Here is a 24,904-nt window from a genome sequence, read left to right on the forward strand (position 1 = left end):
CACAGCAGCAGTTCCATACCTACAGAACCAAAATGCCAAACAATATTTTCTCCAAAACATACCTACATCATAGGGAATAGATACCTTACGCTTGCATCAGTTTAACATTTCATGAGGCCAGCAGAATTCCATCCAGTCGAGCATGATAGTCCCTTTTCCTAGCCAAGTTTGAGCTGTGTGTACAAAACAGTACAAAATACTCCACCTGTCTATTTTTTAGTCTGATGGTGCTCTGAGTCTCAGCAAAAAAATTATATTTGAATGCTGCTGCTGCAGTTTGCTACAATGAAAAGGCTACAATTGACAGCAGCACTAGGCTGGCTCCCTCTACAGCTGTTGGGAGTTTATGGGATGTTCTCATGCAGTGCAGACTGAGTCTAATGTAGCGTTTCAGTGTCCCTCTGCTAAAACAGCTCTGACAGCTGTGGGGCTAGAGCTGGAGGCAGCCTTGGCTGAGTATAGTCACATATGTTAGACAGAGTATGCTATAGCAAGCCAAGTCAGGTAGAGAGCTCACACTGCAGAGAATGACAAACGCACTACGCTAGCTCCTCTTAAAGCAGCAGAGACAGGAGACGGAGGGAGAAAGAGAGGGGTTAACGGAATGGACTGACTAAGGGAGAGGGATAGGATTGAGAGAGAGATATTCAGAGATGGAGAAAAGAACGACAGAGAAAGACAAAACACAGCCAGAGACAGACAGACAGACCAACCCATACATAAGAGGACATAACAGATTACCAGACTGACAAACAATATAGAGAGGTGTCACTTACATTCTTGAGTTTCCTACTGCAGTCGGCAACCCTGCTAGGAAGAGAGAGAGACGAGGAGGATCATAGGTTCCAGGTTAGAGAGCTGTCAAATGAGCTGCACCTACTCCACACTAGTTATGGAATGACATACAAATGGAAAAACCCATCTGGACTGAGAGGGAGGGAGAGAGAGAAGGAGGGAGAGAGAAAGCGAGAAGTAGAGAGAGACAAAGAGAGAGAGAGTAGTTGCAAGAGAGAAAATATTAGAGAGAGTCTCCAGAGAGAGTCTCCAAACTTTCCAGCCTGACCCTGTTGCTGCAGCCTCAAGGTTGTTTGATCCTGTTGCTGCAGCCTCAAGGTTGTTTGATCCTGTTGCTGCAGCCTCAAGGTTGTTTGACCCCGTTGCTGCAGCCTCAAGGTTGTTAGATCCTGTTGCTGCAGCCTCAAGGTTGTTTGACCCCGTTGCTGCAGCCTCAAGGTTGTTTGATCCTGTTGCTGCAGCCTCAAGGTTGTTTGGATGCTTTTCTATGTTCAAGAGCCTCTAGGCAATAGCAGGGCAAGGACAAATTACTATTTAATTGTCTTTCTCTGACACACAAATGGACACACGCACAGAGACAAACAGACACTGGCAGGCATGTTTGCCTTTTATTCTCTCACTAACATATTTCTCATCAAACTAAATAAGCACTCAACCATGTGTCAGAATGGTGACATATTGAACTATATCTACAGGTCCCATGTCGGTCTGGTGTGTGCATGCGTTTGTGCATGCGTTTGTGTGTGTGTGTGTGTGTGTGTGTGTGTGTGTGTGTGTGTGTGTGTGTGAGCACATGTGATTCCATGTGTGTGTAGGTGAGCTGACCTAAGGCTACACTTGATACTTTACTCACACACTAGTCAGCAGAGGTCATAGGTCAGCCTAGTGGGCTTGTTCAGCTCCCACACAACATTCCATGTCATAATGACCTTTACAGGTGACCCAGGAGTTAAGAGTGTTACAGACCTACTCCCACATGAGTGGGATTATTATGGAATGGTCAATCAAATGACTCATGTCCAGATCGTTAGTAGGTGGAAGCTTATTCATTTACATGTCAATCTGCTTGTTCATACCTTATCCTTATTTTACCAGGTTGGCTGAAAACACTCTCTTTAACGACCTAGATTTGCAGAGAGTTGCAGGAGAAAGGAGAGGGTTTAAATTGGAAGCGGAGGATGATTTGGTAGCCAAGGCACCAGGGATAACACCCCATACTCTTGCGACAAGTGCCGTGGGATGTAAATTCACTAATCCTTCTAATATATGGATCAGTTCATGCTTGCCTGTTTTGAGGTTGAGGTGATTTGTAGATTTCTGTGCTGCAACTAACCCTGTCAGATCCAATGACTAATAGAAAGGCTCTATAGCAATTAGAAGATATTCTGTTTGTTCCCATTTCTGGCGGCTTTGATAAAGAGACATATAAAGGTGATTATTTTCACTTTGTACATGACCTCCCCTTGAGAGCGCCACATGTGTTAGTTGGCAACAGGATACTAATACACTTCATGACCAAAAGTATGTGGACACCTGCTCGTCGAACATCTCATTCCAAAATCATGGGCATTAATATGGAGTTGGTCCTCCCTTTGCTGCTAGAACAGCCTTCATCTTTCTGGTAAGGCTTTCTACTAGATGTTGGAACATTGCTGCTGGGACTTGCTTCCATTCAGCATTAGTGAGGTCAAGCACTGATGTTAGGCGATTAGGACTGGCTAGTAGTCTGTGTTCCAATTCATCCCAAGGGTGTTTGATGGAGTTGAGGTCAGGGCTCTGTGCAGGCCAATCAAGTTCTTCCACACCGATCTTGACAAACCATTTCTGTATGGACCTCGTCTAGAATGTCATTGTATGCTGTAGCGTTAAGATTTCCCTTCACTGGAACTAAGGGGCCTAGCACAAACCATGAAAAACAGCCACAGAACATTATTCCTTCGGGCAGGTAGCGTTCTCCTGGCATCCGCCAAGCCTAAGTTCGTCCGTCGGACTGCCAGATGGTAAAGCGGCGAGCTTTACACCACTCCAGCCGACGTTTGGCATTACGCATGGTGATCTTAAGCTTGTGTGCGGCTGCTCGGCCATGGAAACCCATTTCATGAAGCTCCAGACAAACATTTATTTTGCTGACGTTGCTTCCACAGGCAGTTTGGAACTCGGTAGTGAGTGTTGTAACTGAGGACAGACGATTTTTACACGCTTCAGCACTCGGCAGTCCTGTTCTGTGAGCTTGTGCGGCCTACCACTTTGCGGCTCAGCCGTTGTTGCTCCTAGACGTCTCCACTTCACAATAACAGCACTTACAGTTGACCGGGGTAGTTCTCTAGCAGGGCAGACATTTGACAAACTGACTTATTGGAAAGGCTGCCACGTTGAAAGTCACTGAGCTCTTCAGTGTGGGTCATTCTACTGCCAGTGTTTGTCTATGGAGATTGCATGGCTTTTGCTCAATAAAATACACCTGTCAGCAACGGGTGTGGCTGAAATAGCCAAATCCAATAAGGGGTGTCCACATAATTTGTGTATATATAGCTAGTGTAGCAGATCCAGCAGAAAGGGGTAATAGAGATTACGAGAGAGAAATAGACAAAGACCAAATGAAAGTTTTAAAGAAAGAGCGAGAAATACAGTAGATAGGTGACACCAAAAGTCAGTTTCTGCGTCAGTTTCTCCACCTCCCTCTCCTTCAACAGAATGGCCATGTGTCATTTCACCTTCCTCTCCTCCCTCTGTCCTTCCTCCTCTCCTCTAGCTTGACTAAATAAACAGACGGGTCTCTTTTCTCTACGCTACCTTGATTACTTACATAACCACATCTAAAGGCTGCCTGAGAAAGAAGGCAATTCAGATTCCACTAGGTATTAGATCACTGCCTGTGATATCAACTGTACTCTCTTCCCTCCCTCGCTCTCTTTTTCCCCTCTCTCACTTTCCCTCTCTCCCTCAATCTCTTGCTGTTACTCCCCCCCCCCCTCTCTCCCTCTCCCTCTCCTCTTTCACTCTCTCTTCCCCTTCACTTATCTTGGAAATGGATCAGTTTCCATCAACAGATGGTACAGAGGACATATTTCATGCCTCAGCTCATTGTGTGTCTCTTTATACACCCCACCCAAATCTGTTTTCTAGATATGAAGACACTCATATCTGAACACTAGGTAGTGTGGCAGGAGTAAAGGGTATGGCTGCCACCTAAATCCAAGACAGTGACAAGGCATATAAGTGGCAGTTTGACGTTTATCGGTTATTTTAATGCACACACAGCATGCACACACACTTCCCTTAGGCCACACCTGAACTCTTCAAGGCATCATATGTCATGATAGAACCAGTCGAGCCACCTCCAAGACATGTTAAGTTTGACATTGCTCCATCGCTCTTTCTCTCTCTCTCTGTCTCTCTCTGTCTGTCTCTCTCTGTCTGTCTCTCTCTGTCTCTCTTCCCTTCTCCTTCTCCCCCATCTCTCCCTTTCTCCGTCTCCCTTTCTCCGTCTCCCTCTCGTCTCCCTTTCTCCGTCCCCCTCTTACCTCTCTCCGTCCCCCTCTCCCTCTCCCCGTCTCCTCTCTCTCTCTCCCCGTGCTCCCTCTCTCTCTCTCCCCGTCTCCCTCTCTCTCTCTCCCCGTCTCCCTCTCTCTCTCCCCCGTCCCCTCTCTCTCTCTCCCCGTCTCCCTCTCTCTCTCTCCCCGTCTCCCTCTCTCTCTCTCCCCGCTCCCTCTCTCTCCTCCCCGTCTCCCTCTCTCTCTCTCCCCGTCTCCCTCTCTCTCTCTCCCGTCTCCCTCTCTCTATCTCTCTCTCCGTCTCCCTTCTCTCCCTCCCTCCCTCCGTCTCCCTCTCTCTCCCTCCCTCCTCTCTCTCTCCCCGTCTCCCTCCCCCTCTCCCCGTCTCCCTCTCTCTCTCTCTCTCCGTCTCCCTCCCCCTCTCCCTGTCTCCCTCCCCCTCTCTCCCTGTCTCCCTCCCTCTCTCCCTGTCTCCCTGTCTCCCTCTGTCTCCCTCTCTCTCCCACTCTTCCTCTCTCTCTCCCTCTCTCCCCGTCTCTCTCTCTCCCGTCTCCCTCCCCTCTCCCCTCTCTCTCCCCGTCTCCCTCTCTCTCTCTCTCCCCGTCTTCCCCTCTCTCCCCGCTCTCCCCTCTCTCCCCCGTCTCTCCCCCGTCTCTCGCCAGTCTCTCGCCCCGTCTCTCTCTCGCTTTCTCCCCCCCCTCTCGCTCTCTCCCCGTCCGCTCTCCCCCCCCGTCTCGCTCTCTCCCCCCGTCTCTCACTCGCTCTCGCCCCCCGCTCTCTCACTCGCCTCTCCCCCCGTCCCTCCTCTCCCCGTCTCTCACTCGCTCTCCCCCCGTCTCTCACTCGCTTCTCTCCCCCGTCTCTCACTCGCTCTCTCCCCCGTCTCTCACTCGCCTCTCTCCCCCGTCTCTCACTCGCTCTCTCCCCCCTCTCTCACTCGCTCTCCCCCCGCTCTTCACTCCTCTCTCCCCCTCTCTCACTGCCTCTCCCCCCGTCTCTCACTCGCTCTCTCCCCCCTCTCTCACTCGCTCTCTCCCCCCGTCTCTCACTCGCTCTCTCCCCCCGTCTCTCACTCGCTCTCTCCCCCGTCTCTCACTCGCCTCTCCCCCTCTCTCACTCCTCTCTCCCCTCTCCCACTCTCTCTCCCCCCATCCTCTCCTCTCTCCCCCCCGCTCTCTCTCGCTCTCTCCCCCGTCTCTCTCCGCTCTTCCCTCTCTCTCGCTCTCTTCCCCGTCTCTCTCTCTCTCTCTCTCCCCGTCCTCTCGCTCGCTCTCCCCTCTCTCTCTCTCGCTCTCCCCCCGTCTCTCTCCGCTCCTCCCCCCGTCTCTCTCCCTCTGTCCCCTCTCCCCTCGTCGTTCCTCCTCTGTCCACCTTCTTCTCCCGCTCTCTCTTCCTCCTTCTTTCGCTCTCTCCCCCGTCTCCCGCTCCTCTCCCCCGTCTCTCTCCCCTCTCCCCAGTCTCTCTCTCCCCCTCTCTCCCCAGTCTCTCTCCGCTCTCTCCCCGTCTCTCTCTCGCTCTCTCCCATCTCTCTCGCTCGCTCGCTCTCTCTCCACTCTCTCTCTCACTCTCTCTCTCCCCCCGTCTCTCTCTCGCTCTCTCTACTAACAGAGTAGTTCTGGCACCAGGACAGTTGGGGGGAAACACCCAGTCACCAAGCAACAGCTACAACATCACAATATCTGGATATAGCATACTGTAATATTTTGTCAATGACCAGTTGTACCTAACAGATACTGCTTTGTTATGTTGCATACAGGAGAGTCACACTTCCACTGAACTGTCATCCCAAGATTTACTGAATACTGTACTGTTGACATAGCAGACACACAGTGATGAAGAAAGACAAGCAAATGGATGGAAATAGATCAAACACATGGATAGATCAACCACATGGAAGAAAATACAAAGACAGACAGACAGAGAGAGAGAGATAGGGAGATAGATACAGAGATACAGTTGAAGTTGGAAGTTTACATACACTTAGGTTGGAGTCATTAAAACTAGTTTTTCAACCACTCCTCAAATGTCTTGTTAACAAACTATAGTTTTGGCAAGTCGGTTAGGACATCTACTTTGTGCATTTTTCCAACAATTGTTTACAGACAGATTATTTCACTTATAATTCACTGTATCAAAATTCCAGTGGGTCAGAAGTTTACAAACACTAAACTGACTGTGCCTTTAAACAGCTTGGAAAATTCCAGAACATTATGTCTTGGGTTTAGAAGCTTCTGATAGGCTAATTGACATCATTTGAGTCAATTGGAGGTGTACCTGTGGATGTATTTCAAGGCCTACCTTCAAACTCAGTGCCTCTTTGCTTGACATCATGGCAAAATCTAAGGAAATTAGCCAAGACCTCAGATTCTTTTTTGCAGACCTCCACAAGTCTGGTTCTTCCTTGGGAGCAATTTCCAAACACCTGAAGGTACCACGTTCATCTGTACAAACAATATTACGCATGTATAAACATCACAGGACCACGCAGCCGTCATACCGCTCGGGAAGGAGACGCGTTCTGTCTCCTCGAGATGAACGTACTTTGGTGCGAAAAGTGCAAATCAATCCCAAAACAACAGCAAAGGACCATGTGAAGATGCTGGAGGAAACTGGTACAAACGTATCTATATCCACAGTAAAACGAGTCCTATATCGACATAACCTGAAAGGCCGCTCAGTAAGGAAGAAGCCACTGCTCCAAAACCGCCATAAAGCCAGATAACGGGTTGCAACTACACATGGGGACAAAGATCGTACTTTTTGGAGAAATGTCCTCTGGTCTGATGAAACAAAAATAGAACTGTTTGGCCATAATGATCATCGTTGTGTTTGGAGGAAAAAGGGGGATGTTTGCAAGCCGAAGAACACCATCCCAACCGTGAAGCACGGGGGTGGCAGAATCATGTTGTGGGGGTGCGTTGCTGCAGGAGGGACTGGTGCACTTCACAAAATAGATGGCATCATGAGGTAGGAAAATTTGGTGGATATATTGAAGCAGCATCTCAAGACATCAGTCAGGAAATTAAAGCTTGGGTAGCAAATGGGTCTTCCAAATGGACAATGACCCCAAGCATACTTCCAAAGTTGTGTCAACATGGCTTAAGAACAACAAATATTGGAGTGGCCATTACAAAGCCCTGATCTCAATCTTATAGAAAATTTGTGGGCAGAACTCAAAAAGCATGTGCGAGCAAGGAGGCCTTCAAACTCAGGAATGGGCCAAAATGCTCTCAAATTACTGTGGGAAGCTTGTGGAAGGCTACCTGAAACGTTTGATCCAAGTTAAATAATTTAAAGGCAATGCTACCAAATACTAATTGAGTGTATGTAAACTTCTGACCCACTGGGAATGTGATGAAAGAAATAAAAGCTGAAATAAATCATTCTCTCTACTATTATTCTGACATTTCACATACTTAAAATAAAGTGGTGATCCTAACTGACCTAAGACAGGGAATTTTTACTAGGATTAAATGTCAGGAATTGTGAAAAACTGAGTTTAAATGCATTTGGCTAAGGTGTATGTAGACTTCTGACTTCAACTGTATAGACAGATAGACAGACAGACAGGCATTCAGGCTGAAAGACAGACAGAACAACTGTTCAACCACCCTACTGACCACCTACTGGACAGTGAGCCAACCAGCCAGCCAGTCAACCAGCCAGCCAGACAGACAGGGAAGCAGGTGTGTGTGATGTCTTACCTGGCGTTGGGGCGTGTGGAGATGTCCTGCAGGTCCCCAGTGTCAAACAGCTGAGAGCCCTTCAGTCCCAGCTCCTCACAGCCACGCAGGAACACACTCAGGTTGTCCTGAAGGGAGAGAGAAGACACACTATTACTTAGAGAGGACTCAATATTACTTAGAGAGGACACACTCACGTCAGAAGCCATAAAGTGCTTTGAAAGACTGGTCATGGCTCACATCAACACCATTATGCCAGAAACCTTAGAACCACTCCAATTCGCATACCGCCCCAACAGATCCACAGATGACACAATCTCTATCGCACTCCACACTGCCCTTTCCCACCTAGACAAAAGGAACACCTATGTGAGAATGCTGATCATTGACTACAGCTCAGCATTTAGCACCATAGTGCCCACAAAGCTCATCACTAAGCTAAGGACCCTGGGACTAAACACCTCGCTCTGCACCTGGATACTGGACTTCCTGACGGGCCTCCCCCAGGTAGTAAGGGTAGGCAACAACATATCTGCCACACTGATCCTCAACACTGGGGCCCCTCAGGGGTGCGTGCTTAGTCCTCTCCTGTACTCCCTGTTCACCCACGACTGCGTGGCCAAGCACGACCAACACCATCATTAAGTTTGCTGATGAGATAACAGTGGTAGGTCTGATCACCGACAACGATGAGACAGCCCTTAGGGAGGTCAGAGACCTGGCAGTGTGGTGCCAGGACAACAACCTCTCTCTCAATGTGAGCAAGAACAAAGGATATGATCATGGACTACAGGAAAAGGAGGGCCGAACAGGCCCCCATTAACATCGACAGGACTGAAGTGGAGTGGGTCGAGAGTTTCAAGTTCCAAGATTTGGCATGGGTCCCCAGATCCTCAAAAAGTTCTACAGCTCCACCATCGAGATCATCATGACCGGTTGTATTACCGTTATCAGCTCTCTCTCGATTCAATTCAATTTAAGGGATTTATTGGCATGGGAAACATATGTTAACATTGCCAAAGCAAGTGAAGTAGATAATAAACAAATGCGAAATAAACAATCAAATTAACAGTAAACATTACATTCACAAAAGTTACAAAATAATAAAGAAATGTCAAATGTCATATTATGTGCAAATAGTTCAAGTACAAAAGGGAAAATAAATAAACATAAATATCGGTTGTATTTACAATGGTGTTTGTTTTTTACTGGTTGCCATTTTCTTGTGGCAACAGGTCATTCACGTTGGGTGAATTTTGGCCGAATCCTCCTGACAGAGCTGGTGTAGCTGAGTCAGGTTTGTAGGCCTCCTTGCTCGCACATGCTTTTTTAGTTCTGCCCACAAATGTTCTATAGGGATTGAGGTCAGGGCTTTGTGATGGCAACTTCAATACCTTGACTTTGTTGTCCTTAAGCCATTTTGCCACAACTTTGGAAGTATACTTGGGGTCATTGTCCATTTGGAAGACCCATTTGCGACCAAGCTTTAACTTCCTGACTGATGTCTTGAGATGTTGCTTCAATATATGCACATCATTTTCCTCCCTCATGATGCCATCTATTTTGTGAAGTGCACCAGTCCCTCCTGCAGCAAAGCATCCCCACAACATGATGCTACCACCCCCGTGCTTCAAGGTTGGGACGGTTTTCTTCAGCTTGCAAGCCTCCCCCTTTTTCCTTCAAACACAATGATGGTCATTATGGCCAAACAGTTCWATTTTTGTTTCATCAGACCAGACCACATGCAGGTGTAGTACTGCTGGTAGTAGCAGTACTACCAGTAGAGCTGGTATGTGTCTCTATGGACGCGGGCCTTACTTTTTTTGGACCATTTATCGAGCAAAAGCAATGAGCAGCAGCTATGTTTGTCTACATACGGACTGTTAGTGAAATTCCCGCGAAAGAGTAACGGTTAATATGATTGGATGTTAATTATTTGACTCGGCTACCTGTATTTGACATTGTGTTGTTATTTCGCTGAACACTAGATGGTTTAATTTTATTTTTGGCAGTGAAACGAGGCTACTCAGGCATGAAAAAAACCTCACCCAAATGTATAGCCCCATTCTAAAACATAAATGGACTGTTTGAAAATGTGAAGAAATGTTTTTATATAAAAAAAATTTGTGAATCACATTTTTATTTTGCGTACCCCCGACGGCATTGTGCGTACACGTACCCCAGTTTGGGAATACCTGCTCACGGGCAACAGTGTCTAAATGGAATGTGTTCCTGGTAACTGGACCTTTTTTGGAACACCATTATTTTATTCTTACTGAGGTTTACTGTCAGGGCCCAGGTCTGACAGAATATGCGCAGAAGATCTAGGTGCTTCTGTAGGCCCTCCTTGGTTGGGGACAGAAGCACCAGATCATCAGCAAACAGTAGACATTTAACTTCAGATTCTAGTAGGGTGAGGCCGGGTACTGCAGACTGTTCTAGTGCCCTAGCCAATTTGTTGATATATATGTTGAGGGCTTAAGCTGCATCCCTGTCTCACCCCACGACCCTGTGGATTGAAATATGTGTTTTTTTTGCCAATTTTAACTTTACACTTGTTTGTGTATATTTGTCATATGTTTTTCCCGCAACACCACTTTCCATCAATTTGTATAGCAAACCCTCATGCCAAATTGAGTCAAAAGCTTGGTTTGTATAAAAATGAATGAATACGTGGTCTGTCATACGATAATTTGGTGAAAAGCCAATTTGACATTTGCTCAGTACATTGTTTTCACTGAGAAAATGTATGAGTCCGCTGTTAATGATAATACAAAGGATTTTCCCAAGGTTTCTGTTGACGCATAACCCACGGTAGTTATTGGGGTCAAATTTGTCTCCACTTTGTGGATTGGGTGATCAGTCCTTGGTTACAGATTTTGGGTAATATACAAGAGCTAAGGATGATGTTAAAGAGTTTTAGTATAGCCAGTTGGAATTTGTGGTCTGTATATTTGATAATTTCATTGAGGACACCATCAACACCATAGGCCTTTTGGGTTGGAGGGTTTGTATTTTGTCCGTTAGTTAATTCAATGTAATTGGAGATTCCAGTGGATTCTTGTAGTCTTTAATAGTTGATTCTAAGATTTGTATATGCTTTTGATGTTTGTCATAGGGCCAAAAAGATTGGAGAGGTGGTTTACCCATACATCTACATTTTTGGATAGATAACTCTTTGTGTTGTTGTTTGTTTAGTGTTTTCCAATTTTCCCAGAAGTGTTTAGAGTCTATGGATTCTTCATTTACATTGAGCTGATTTCTGACCTGCTGTTCCTTCTTTTTTCCGTAGTGTATTTCTGTATTGTTTCAGTGATTCACCATAGTGAAGGCGTAGGCTCAGGCTTTCTGGGTCTCCATGTTTTTGGTTGGATAGATTTCTCAATTACCTTCTTAGGTTTTTGCATTCTTCATCAAACCATGTCATTGTTGTTCATTTTTTTTGGTTTTCTGTTTGACATTTTTAGATTTGATAGGGAAGCTGAGAGTACACTGTCTAAGTTTTCTACTGCCAAGTTTATACTTTCACTATTACAGTAAAACATTTTGTCCAGGAAGTTGTCTTAACTTCTTATGGCTGCAGGGGCAGTATTGAGAAGCTTGGATGAAAGGTGCACAGAGGTGCCCAGAGTAAACGGCCTGCCTCCTCCAGTCAGAGTTGCTAATATTTGCATATTATTATTAGTAGTGGATAGAAAACACTGACGTTTCTAAAATGTTTGAATTATGTCTGTGAGTATAACAGAACTCATATGGCAGGTAAAAATCTGAGAAGTTCCACTTCCTGTTTGGATTTTTCTGAGGTGGCAGATTTTCAACCAAGCTCTCATTGAAATTACAGCGAGATATTGATGAGTTTTCACTTTCTACGGCTTCCACTAGATGTCAACAGTCAATAGAACTTTGTCTGATGAGTCTAATGTGAAGGGGGCCGAAGGAGACAGGAATTAGTCACCACTGCCACGAGCTGACCATGCTTTGACCACGCGCGTTCACGTGGATAGGCAGCTCCGTTCCATCGCTCAACTGAAGTCAATCTAATTCTCCGGTTGGAACGTTATTCAAGATGTATGTTAACAACATTCTAAAGATTGATTCAGTACATCGTTTGACATGTTTCTACTGACTGTTATGGAACTTTTGGACATTTTGTCACGTTATAGCTTTGTGACTTTGGAATTGTTTACCAAACACGCTAACCAAAGTAGCTAATTGGACATAAATAACGGACATTATCGAACAAATCAAGCATTTATTGTGGACCTGGGATTCCTAGGACTGCATTCTGATGAAGTTCATCAAAGGTAAGGAAACATTTATCATGTAATTTCTGGTTTCTGTTGACTCCAACATGGCAGCTAATTTGGCTATTGTTCTGAGCGCCGTCTCAGATTATTGCATGATTTGCTTTTTCCTAAAGTTTTTGAAATCTGACACAGCGGTTGCATTAAGGAGAGGTATATCTATAATTCCATAATCTATAATTCCATGTGTATAACTTGTATTATCATCTACATTTATGATGAGTATTTCTGTTGAAACGATGTGGCTATGCAAAATCACTTGATGTTTTGGAACTAGTGAATGTAACGCGCTGTAAACTCAGATTTTTTTATATAAATATGAACTTTATCAAACAAAACATGCATGTATTGTGTAACATGAAGTCCTATGAGTGTCATCTGATGAAGATCATCAAAGGTAGTGATTAATTTTATCTCTATTTCTGCTTTTTGTGACTGCTATATTTCGCTGGAAAAATGGCTGTGCTTATTGTGGTTTGGTGGTGACCTAACATAATCGTTTGTAGTGCTTTCGCTGAAAAGCATATTTGAAATCGGACACTTTGGTGGGATTAACAACAAGATTACCTTTAAAATGATATAAGACACATGTATGTTTGAGGAATTTTAATTATGAGATTTCTGTTGTTTGAATTTGGCGCCCTGCAATTTCACTGGCTGTTTTCATATCGATCCCGTTAGCGGGATGCAGCCATAAGAAGTTAAAGGGATTTAAGTTGTTTTAAAGGGATTTGTTGTTACCCAATTGTTTTTTTCTAGGTTTCCACACTACTTTCCTCTATAGCATTTCTTAATATTATTCAGTTCCTTTGGCTTTGATGCCTCATGATTGAGTATTGCTCTACCAGGTGGTTGAGAAGTCAAAGGAAGGTCAAACCAGCAATGCCATATTAGAATGACTGTGATTTTGCAGTGATCTGATAGGGGTGTGAGCGGGTTGACTGTGAACGCTCTGAGAGACTCTGGTTTGGGGCCAGTGGTAAAGTAGTCTACAGTACTACTGCCAAGAGATGAGCTATAGGTATACCTACAGTCCCCTCGAAGCCTACCATTGATTATGTACATACCCAGCGTGTGTGACAGAGCTGCAGGAGTTGTGACCCGTTTTTGTTGGTTATGTTGTCGTAGTTGTGCCGAGGGGGGCATATGGGGGAGGGAATGCTTTCACCTCCAGGTAGGTGTTTGTCCCCCTGTGTGCTGAGGGAGTCAGGTTCTTGTCCAGTTCTGGCATTTAGGTCGCCACAGACTAGTACATGTCCCTGGGCCTGGAAATGATTGATTTCCCCCTCCAGGATGGAGAAGCGGTCTTCATTTAAGTATGGTGATTCAAGTGGGGGGGGTATAGGTAGCACACAGGAGGACATTTTTCTCTGTTGAGATCATTTCCTTTTGAATTTCTAGCCAAATGTAAAATGTTCCTGTTTTGATTCATTTAATAGAGTGAATTAGGTCTGCTCTATACAAAATTAGCATACCCCCTGAGTCCCTTCCCTGTTTCACACCTGGTAGTTTGGTGGATGGGACTACCAGCTCTCTGTAACCTAGAGGGCAACCAGTGGGTCCATCTCCTCTATACCATGTTATTGTAGGATGACAATGTCTGTATTTCAGAAGTCCAGGTTCCTGCTCTTTAGGCCAAAAGCAGATGACCTCAGGCCTGGGATATTCCAGGATGAGATCGTGAAGGCTTTGTGTTCAATAAAGTGCCCAATGTTGTTAGTCGTGTGGTTTGGCCTCAGACCAGTAAGTGTGAGCAGAGCCTGCTGAGCATCTGGTACATGTCATTGGCTTGGGCTAGTGTAAGATTGAGGGTTGGGCCTGTTTGCCTGCTCTCTCTCTGTTTCCTCTTTCCCACTATCTCTCTGTCTCTCATGCAGAGCTTGCCAGGTGTCCTGCAGTCCTTTGTTCTGTCGGTGCAACCTGACCCTGCTAAGGCTCCTGTCCCCTTCTCTTCTCCAGTTCCCAGCCTCTCTCTCTTCTCTCTCGTTCCCCCTCTCTCCACACACACAGAGCTGGATTTTCTCACATTTCAGAGCATTTCTCACTGTGCTAAGCCCCCCCCTCCCCCTGGCTTCCTGTACATTTGGGAGAGTCCCATCTCTGCTACCCTGGAGAGGAGACCCCACCCATAAACACACACACACACACACCACACACACACACACACAGGGTGTGAATGGATATTGCTCTGCCGGCAGGATACGTAAAAGACAATCAACAAAAAATATTTTTCACAATATTGAGCAATTGGTACAGTAGTATTCAGTGATATCAACTTCTCCGAAATCAGCACTGCATACACACTGATACAAACTATTGACCTGCATTTCAAAATCTACAAGGTTTTGCTCTTCCTATCTATATGTTTATCATAGCGGACTTTGTTTTATAACATCTGACAGTTTTGACATTCACCACTACATCCTTAATCATAAAGTTGGTTGGACCTCTCTAAAAACACACAGGTCACTTCATTATTCTGTTTTTGTTTATAAAGCCTTACTCAAACTACCAATTTACTTATCATTGTTGAAATGTAGAAACTCGGGTTACAACACTAGATCACAGGGTTGGTTAATGCCGGAGACTCCATGTGTATCCACAGAGTTCGGTAAATCTGCTTTTTCCTAACAGGCCCCTATCATGTGGAATAATCTCCAAGTAACGTTTCATTTGGATGTGTTGTCATCTCAGGGTCAGTTTAGGAGAAAGGCTAGGGATTTTTGTATTTATAAATGTGCTTGTTTTGTTTGATTGTTTATTGTGTATAAGATATTTGCTATTTATTTAATTGTGTTTTAAATTGTGTATACTTTTCTTTTCTGTATTGTTCCCAGGGCACATTTGCAAATGAGACCTAGGTCTCAATGTGTTTTTCCCTGGTTAAATAAAAGTTAATAAAAGACAAATAATGTTCCATATCTATATACACTATATATACAAAAGTATGTAGACACCCCTACAAATGACTGGATTTGGCTATTTCAGCCACACCCGTTGCTGACAGGTGTATACAATCGAGCACACAGCCATGCAATCTCCATAAACAAACATTGGCAGTAGAATGGCCTTACTGAAGAGCTCAGTGACTTTCAACGTGGCACCGTCATAGGGTGACACCTTTCCAACAAGTCAGTTTGTCAAATTTCTGCCCTGCTGGAGATGCCCCGGTCAACTGTAAATGCTGTTATTGTGAAGTGGAAACGTCTAGGAGCAACAACAACTCAGCCGCAAAGTGGTAGGTCACAAAAGCTCACAGAATGTGACCGCCGAGTTGCAAAACTCACCGCTGCTCGGTTGCAACACTCACTACCGAGTTCAAAACTGCCTCTGGAAGCAACGTCAGCACAATAACTGTTCTTCAGGAGATTCAAAAATGGGTTTCCAAGCCTAAGATCATCATGCGCAATGCCAAGCGTCAGCTGGAGTGGTGTAAAGCTCGCTGCCACTGGACTCTGGAGCAGTGGAAATGCGTTCTCTGGAGAGATGAATCACCTTTCACCATCTGGCAATGAGACGGACAAATCTGTGTTTGGCGGATGCCAGGAGAACGCTACCTGCCCGAATGCATAGTGCCAACTGTACATTTCCTTTCCTGTTTCAACATGACAATGCCCCCGTGAACAAAGTGAGGTCCATACGGAAATGGTTTGTCGAGATCGGTGTGGAAGAACTTGACTGGCCTGCACAGAGCCCTGACCTCAACTCCATCAAACACCGTTGGGATGAATTGGAACGCCGACTGCGAGCCAGGCCTAATCGCCCAACATCAGTGCCCGATGTCACTAACGCTCTTGTGGCTGAATGGAAGCAAGTCCCCGCAGCAATGTTCCAACATCTAGTGGAAAGCCTTCCCAGAAGAGTGGAGGCTGTTATAGCAGCAAAGGGGGAACCAGCTCCATGTTAATGCCCATGATTTATGACTGTGGAATACTAATTTCAACAATATTACAAAACTTACTTTAGGTCTGCTTCAATGGATTTTATAGGTAGGTAAGAAAAGTTAAATGATGTCCATTTTTATGTCAAACATGTATATTGACTTACATTGAAGTGTTTTCGGGTGGTATATTTAAGCAATGCTACTGCTCCCAAACCATCGTCTCTCCACCATGCTGGCTGCTGCTCCCAAACCATCTCTCTCCACAATGCTGCTGCTCCCAAACCATCTCTCTCCACAAATGGCTGCTGCTCCCAAATCCATCTCTCCCACAATGCTGCTGCTCCAAACCATCTCTCCCCACAATGCTGCTGCTCCCAAACCATCTCTCTCCACATGCTGCTGCTCCCAAATCTCTCTCCCACAATGCTGCTGCTCCCAAACCATCTCTCTCCACAATGCTGCTGCTCCCACTCTCTCCACAATGCGCTGCTCCAAACCTCCTCTGCTTCCCACAATGCTGCTGCTCCCAAACCATCTCTCTGCCAACAATGGCTGCTGCTCCCAAACCATCCTCTCTCCACAATGCTGCTGCTCCCAAACCATCTCTCCCACAATGTCTGCTGCTCCCAAACCATCTCTCCCCACAATGCTGCTGCTCCCAAACCATCTCTCTCCACAATGCTGCTGCTCCCAAACCATCTCTCTCCACAATGTTGCTGCTGCTCCCAAACCATCTCTCTCCACAATGCTGCTGCTCCCAAACCATCCCTCTCCACAATGCTGCTGCTCCCAAACCATCTCCCACCAAAAAACTAAATTCCTCCTTCTGTGCTCTTCTCGCCCAATGCCAAGAATTGCAGAAACGTAAACAAAGAACATGCGGACAGAGGAAATATTAGTGACAAGGGTCTGTGTATGTGCATGTATGTGTAGGGGAAACCACTTAACAAACCCATGTCCAGCAGGCGTCTTGTACAATAAAATACTATGTGTGTGTGTGTGTGTGTGTGTGTGTGTGTGTGTGTGTGTGTGTGTGTGTGTGGTCACTGGTAGAGGAAATTGGGTGGAGGCCACAGCTGAGAACATCGACAGCGACCTCTTGTAATGGAAGGCTCTTGATGACAGACACTGATGTCTACATCAACACACACAGTGTTCCAGCCACTGCCCTCTTCCCCCCCCAGACACCAAAACTATGGACAACGGTCAGAGAAAACCAAGCACGATAACACATGTAGACTTAAAGAGACATCTGCAGAGAACTCCATTCCTATGGTCTTGAGACAATATTTCCCCAATCGAACTAAAACAGCAAAAAACTATTAGGAGCTAATTGATATGATGCATGAAGTACAGAGACATTAAACATGTTCCATCCTTAGATCATTTTACATTACGGTGCTGAATCTGGATGGACTCAATACCTTTCTGACGCGATCTGACGACAGATGTAGAGGGGGGAAGTGAACCAGCATTCACACCCAGAAACAACACCTATAGAGTATCCAGGAGGACGGGGTTCACAGATTACGCTGAGGGAGACGGGTGTCTCACAGCTCTGTTTCAGATTCCAACCTCACAGAGTCAAGGCCAAGGACAACACTCAAATAAGCAGGGGAGAGTTTAAAACTCACAGACAAGTGGTTTCTTCTTATCACAAGTCAAGATTCTAGGCAGTGCCATGACTGGGGTTTCACAATTATACAGTGTCATACACACATCTATGGTTATCAGGTTCTGTGTAATGGTACACTGGAACGAATACAGAATATTCCCAAAAGTGCACATTTTAAGCTAAATGTAGTGCACCTCAAACACTCTCGGGTACTTTAAAAGATTTGACCTATGAAATGAACCCAGGTCTGCTACCAACCCACTAGCCCTCTTCAGCAGTACACCAACCAACAAGCCAAAGAACCAACCAGCCAACCAACCAACCAGCTGTAGTCCAGGGAGTGTGGCTTGCTAACACTGAGTCTCAGTACAGCTTGCTAACACTGAGTCTCAGTACAGCTTGCTAATACTGTGCCTTAGTATGGCATGCTATCACTGAGCATTCCTAATGCCCTGGACCAGAGCTACCAATCAACCTGTAAAACATTCCACACTCTGCTCCCCATCCACCCTGATTACACAACAAGGAATTCCACAGAGAGACATTTTCCCATTAGGCTGTAACAGGAAGGGGAAGGAAGAGGGAGAGCCTCAGAATGTTTCTTTGGATATGCAGATGTAAGGTGTTACTGCAATGCACAAGCGTGCGAGCACAACCATATGATTTTCACAAAGCAAGGTGTGGATACACAAGTCTGCACCTTGAGTTGAACCATAAGGATTCACCATAACAGGTACAGGTCCTACCCTACATGTGTGAGTCAACCATGTGGTTTACAAGCCTAGTTTACTGGCATTGTTTACAAGCCTAGTTTACAAACCGAGTTTCAAGCCTAGTTTAAAAGCCTAGTTTACAAACCGAGTTTCAAGCCTAGTTTAAAAGCCTAGTTTACAGGCCTAGTTTACAAGAACTAGTTTACAAGCCTAGTCTAGTTCAGTAGGCCACAACGTTCAGATAGAAATATATTATGAAGAACAAATCAAATCAATTAAAATAAAATTTGATTTGTCACATGCGCCGAATACAACAAGTGTGGACCTTACCGTGAAATGCTTACTTACAAGCCCTTAACCAACAATGCAGTTAAGAAAATATTTACTAAATAAACTAAAGTAAAAAATAAAAAAGTAACAGTAAAATAACAATAACGAGGCTATATACAGGGGGTACCGGTACTGAGTCAATGTGCGGCGGTACAGGTTAGTCGAGGTCATTTGTACATGTACTGTAGGTAGGGGTAAAGTGACCATGCATAGATAATAAACAGTGAGTAGAAGTAGTGTAAAAACAAACGGGGGGAGGGAGTGGGTGACAATGCAAATAGTCTGGGTGGCCATTTGATTAATTGTTCAGCAGTCTTATTGGAGTGGGTCTAGGGTTTCCGTGATGATGGTGTTGATGTTTATTTCTTGAACTGCATTGTTGGTTAAGGGCTTGAAAGTACGCATTTTACCCGTTGTATTCGGCGCATGTGACAAATACATTTCGATTTGATGTGAGCGATGACCACCCTTTCAAAGCACTTCATGTCTACCGATGTGAACAGCAACGTGAACAGCGCTACTCTTTAAATTTCTATCTGCAACGTTCCACAATGCTTCCCTACTCAACGCTTCCCTACTCAACGCTTCCCTACTCAACGCTTCCCTACTCAACGCTTCCCTACTCAACGCTTCCCTACTCAACGCTTCCCTACTCAACGCTTCCCTACTCAACATGGCCCTGGTAACCCTGTATTTGCTTGGCTTTGTTCAATGACAAAAAGCAAAAGCATTATGTCGTGATTTGCTTGTGCCCACTCAGATACAGTACAGTACATATCAAAGACGTACTAATGTCTCATTTCTCCTCCCACTCACTAGTTTCTTGTTCATGTCCCCAGCAGATGGAGGGCCAGTTTGTGTAGATGTATAATTGATAACCCCTCTAACTCCGTGCAGAAAGACTGACCCGACACCAGATGAAGTGTTCTCTCAGGTCTTATAGACAGAAATCATTAGATGTGTAATGGAGAGAAACAGTAGCCATGTAAACAGAAAGTAGGTCCAGAACAGAAACGGAGGGAGAGAGAGACTTTTGATGCTCTTAACTTAGATATCTCCAGAAAATGAGACTTTGAGAAACAGACTTCCAGAGAGAGAGAGAGAGAGAGAGCGAGAGACCAAAAAGATTGAAAGACTTTTAACTGGTGTTACAGTAGAGCAAAAACATCTTGACAAAGTGAGGAAATAACTGTTTTGCTTTGAACTTGTTACAAGATAATCCATTGTTACTGGATTGTAAAAAAGAGAAAGGGCTTGTAAGAATGCGGGCTTGTAATTGCTGGTGTTCCTTAACAGCCAGAGGAGGCTCGTTGGCGGCGATTAGAGACGCCGTTAGATAAAAGAGTAGGGAGAGAGAAGTCGGGCCAAACCAAACTTCCTTCAAAACAGTTGAACTGAAGCCTACCACTTCTGCATTTTGGGTTCTAGCTCCCTCTCTCTCTCTCCCTCATCCAGCTGTTGAGCTCTCCTCTCTTTCATCCTTTTCCTGCATATGTTTGTCTCTCGCTTTCTTTCTTATCCAGCCATTGTTCATCTCCTCTCCTCCGTTCTTCATCCCTTCTGTACTCTTTCCATTACCTTTTGGTCTTCAAACCATGAGCAGAGTAAAAGAAAACAGGGCCATTGTGATATATATATATATTTTTTTAAATATTTTTTATTTTATTTAACCTTTATTTAACTAGACAAGTCAGTTAAGAACAAATTCTTAATTACAATGATGGCCTACACCGGCCAAACCCGGGTGACGCTGGGCCAATTGTGCACCGCCCTATGGGACTCCCAATCACGGCCAGTTGTGATACAGCCTGGATTCAAACCGGGGTGTCTGTAGTGACACCTCTAGCACTGAGATGCAGTGCCTTAGACCGATGTGCCACTCAGGAGCCCCTACACATTAAGTTAGAAGATTAGGTTGAAGTGGCGCCCAGACGCTGGTCTTGGGTCAGTTTTGCATTTAACAGTAAAGGACTTGTTAAGGACAAATTTATCCTAGATCTGTACTTAGGGTCAACTTCACACTGAAGGCAAGTTAGCCATTGAATGCTGCTCATTATTCCTATCCAGGGTTGGAGAGAAACGGATTACATGTAAGTGATTACAAAAAAACGTAAACTGTAATCCGTTACGTTACCAGCAAAAATATTGTAATCAGATTACAGATACTTTTGAAAAACTAGATGATTACTTCAAGTTTTACTTTCAAATTCAGAAAGGATGTTTGCGAAAAAAAACTTTTCTGTAAACTCAATGACATTCAAATGAACATTGAAAAAAGGTGCAAGTTTAAATCAGAGACCGCTATGATGACACACCAAATATGTTTGATGGATTGCAGGACAAGAGCAGGAATAGGCTTTTGTAGGCTCCAGTCCAAGCTAGGTCTTCCAATGGTGCGACTGCTGTCGGCATCCAAAGACTATCCAACTTCAAAAAAAGCTTGGAGGTAAGGATGAGAGCAGTGGTGTAGTCTACAGCGAAACGGATATCACTTATTATTGATATCTATATAGCGCAATGATGTGAATCACACTGCTGCTCTCTCAATTAGCTATTTGCGCCTTACGGATTGTGGTTGTTGTGGATGGCTGATCAGAAATCTAAATGTGTATTTGAACCCAATAATGGTTGAATTCAATAAATTTAAGCTTTTGATAAACTTAAAGGTGCAAACTGTAGTTGCTACATCCATTTTTGGACTTATAAATTATATATATTAATGTAAAGATCTAATTTAATTATATGTAGTAGAAAGCGATGGGTTAGAAGAAGCCTAAATAGCCAACCCATAAAGTAAAATGTAACATCCATATATGGCCAGTTATGTAAACTTTAACATTGATTTAACCTGCAATAGATGTCGTTCAATTGGTAACATACAGTTGAAGTCGGGAGTTTACATACACTTAGGTTGGAGTCATTAAAAATCGTTTTTCAACCACTCCACAAAATTCTTGTGAACAAACTATAGTTCTGGCAAGTCGGTTAGGACATTTACTTCGTGCATGACACAAGTCATTTTTCCAACAATTGTTTACAGACAGATTATTTAACTTATAATTCACTGTATCACAATTCCAGTGTGTCAAAAGTTTACATACACTAAGTTGACTGTGTCTTTAAACAGCTTGGAAAATTCCAGAAAATTATGTCACGGCTATAGAAGCTTCTGATAGGCTAATTGACATCATTTGAGTCAATTGGAGGTGTACCTGTGGATGTATTTCAAGGTCTACCTTCAAACTCAGTGCCTCTTTGCTTGACATCATTGGAAAATCAAAAGAAATCAGCCAAGTCCTCAGAAAATAAATTGTAGACCTCCACAAGTCTGGTTCATCCTTGGGAGAAATTTCCAAACGCCTGAAGGTACCACGTTCATCTGTACAAACAATAGTACACAAGTATAAACACCATAGGACCATGCAGCCGTCATACCACTCAGGAAGGAGACGCGTTCTGACTCCTGGAGATGAACGTACTTTGGTGCGAAAAGTGCAAATCAATCCCAGAACAACAGTAAAGGACCTTGTGAAGATGCTGGAGGAAACAGGTACAAAAGTATCTATATCCACAGTAAAACAAGTCCTATATCGACATAACCTGAAAGGCCGCTCAGCAAGGAAGAAGCCATTGCTCCAAAACCGCCATAAAAAAGCCAGACAACGGTTTGCACATGGGGACAAAGATCGTACTTTTTTGGAGAAATGTCCTCTGGTCTGATGAAACAAAAATAGAACTGTTTGGCCATAATGACCATCGTTATGTTTGGAGGAAAAAGGGGGAGGCTTGCAAGCCGAAGAACACCATCCCAACCGTGAAGCACGGGGGTGGCAGAATCATGTCTGGGGGTGCTTTGCTGCAGGAGGGACTGGTGCACTTCACAAAATAGATGGCATCATGAGGAAGCAAAATTATGTGCATATATTGAAGCAACATCTCAAGACATCAGTCAGGAAGTTAAAGCTTGGTCGCAAATGGGTCTTCTAAATGGACAATGAACCCAAGCATACTTGTGGCAAAATGGCTTAAGGACAACAAAGTCAAGGTATTGGAGTGGCCATCACAAAGCCCTGACCTCAATCCTATAGAACATTTGTGGGCAGAACTGAAAAAGCGTGTGCAAGCAAGGAAGCCTACAAACCTGACTCAGTTACACCAGCTGTGTCAGGAGGAATCGGCCAAAATTTACCCAACGTATTGTGGGAAGCTTGTGGAAGGCTACCCGAAACATTTGACCCAAGTTAAACAATTTAAAGGCAATGCTCCCAAATACTAATTGAGTGTATGTAAACTTCTGACCCACTGGGAATGTGATGAAAGAAATAAAAGCTGAAATAATTCTCTCTACTATTATTCTGACATTTCACATTCTTAAAATAAAGTGGTGACCCTAACTGACCTAAAACAGGGAATTCTTACTGGGATTAAATGTCAGGAATTTTGAAAAACTGAGTTTAAATTTATTTGGCTAAGGTGTATGTAAACTTCCGACTTCAACTGTACATAACATACATTTTTGTCTTCTTCTAATGCCTCTTAAGGGCAAAGTAATATAAAAGTAACCGAATGTAATCAGTTTGGGTAATCCAAAATTTGCATTACTGATTATAATTTTGGACAGGCAACTAGTAACACATTACATTTTTGAAAGCCACCTACCTAACCCTGATTCTATCTCACAATAGTGACAAATCTGACCAAGATAATAGCAGCAAATCTAGTCAGGATATACAAGGGCTACTGTAGAGATCAATTTGAAGACCAAAGTGTAGAGCAGAGGTAGTATAACCTTGTGGTAACACCATGAAATGGGTCTCGTCTAACAGCGCTGCCAGTCTCACAGTGTTTTACACTAATAACTGATCCCGGGGCTGTCCCAGTACATCTGGGCCTGGCTAACCAGCAGACTCCAGCCAAGCCAAAACAATGCAGAGGAAGTGGGAGGGGGGGGGTGAGAGAGAATGAGAGAAAGAGAAAATGAGAGAAAGAGAGACAGAAGCAGAGAGAGAGAATGAGAAAGAGAATGAGAGAGAGAGAAATAAAATGGGGGGAATGAGTGAGAGGAAGGGAGGAGAGGGTAATCAGAGGGAGGAGAAGAATGGAAGGAGAAGAAGATAGAGGGGGAGAGGAATGGAGTGATGGCAGAAGGAGAGAACTTACCAGGCCAGCGATGGGAGTGGGTAATCTGTTGATCTTCTTCACCAAGCCAGGTTTGATGGAGCTCAGCAACCTGAGAGAGAGAGAGAAAGAGAGTGATGAGAGGGAGAATGTAAAATAATATGAAACCACAAACATCTGATTCAAATCCAATCAGATATCTCTACAAAACATCAATATCTACAGCTATGAATGGATAACATCTGTAAAGGTATTGTTGGAAACAGTCCCAGCAGATACCATCTGACACTTACAGTATAATTTAGACAGAAAGCAATTTAGTATTTTGTTTTATGGATAGAGGGAGGGCTATAGACCTAAACTTCCTTAGATAACTCCATGTGAATGATCATCATAACCAGAAAGTCCACAGCTGGTGAACTTCAATGTCTCTTATCCAGCATCTGTTGCTCTGAAGAGCCAGGAATCTTATGCATTTCATGTAGAAAGAAGATAGAGAAGGAGAGAGAGGGATAGATTGAGAGAAATATAGAGAGACAGACAGAAAAAACAAACAAACAAACAAGACAGACTACGACGACAGAAAAAATGAATGAAGGAATCAGAAAACGGACCCTCCCTCTGAATGTGTCCTATGTGGCCGTCTTGGGAGGTTAGCGTTGACACTGGCTCTAAATCAGATGGAAGGACTTAAGGACACATGCTGCTGCTCCCCACTCCTCTGTATATTAGAACAGGTCTCAGAGCAGTTGGAGTGGATAGTGATAATGACAGGGCAGAACCAGACGAAGAGGAAAAACCTCTGTCCTCACGGGGGCTGTGGTAAATTGGAGCACAGTGGAGCACACAGCCGCAGCCTTGGACTGCTATCAGACTCACAGACTGGCCTTGGACTGCTGTCAGACTCACAGACTGGCCTTGGACTGCTGTCAGACTCACAGACTGGCCTTGGACTGCTGTCAGCCTCAA

General features: G+C 44.5%; 1 protein-coding gene across 6 annotated transcripts in view; it reads right to left on the bottom strand.

The window, feature by feature from the left end:
* The window catches only part of LOC111965851 (LIM and calponin homology domains-containing protein 1), a 141,911-nt gene that overhangs the window by 51,641 nt on the left and 65,366 nt on the right, over positions 1-24,904 (bottom strand). For 4 of the 6 annotated variants that reach the window (XM_023990221.2, XM_023990218.2, XM_023990219.2 and 1 more), the window contains exons 3-5: positions 23,978-24,047; positions 7,994-8,100; positions 777-810 (exon numbers count right to left, since the gene is read on the bottom strand). In XM_023990221.2, coding sequence (XP_023845989.1) covers positions 777-810; positions 7,994-8,100; positions 23,978-24,047 — 211 coding nt within the window. The remainder of the gene's footprint in view (positions 1-776; positions 811-7,993; positions 8,101-23,977; positions 24,048-24,904) is intronic. The other 2 variants (XM_023990220.2, XM_023990216.2) reach the window with 1 other exon arrangement.

This window comes from Salvelinus sp. IW2-2015, linkage group LG6.2 (assembly GCF_002910315.2).
Source record: "Salvelinus sp. IW2-2015 linkage group LG6.2, ASM291031v2, whole genome shotgun sequence".
Lineage (NCBI taxonomy): Eukaryota > Metazoa > Chordata > Actinopteri > Salmoniformes > Salmonidae > Salvelinus > Salvelinus sp. IW2-2015.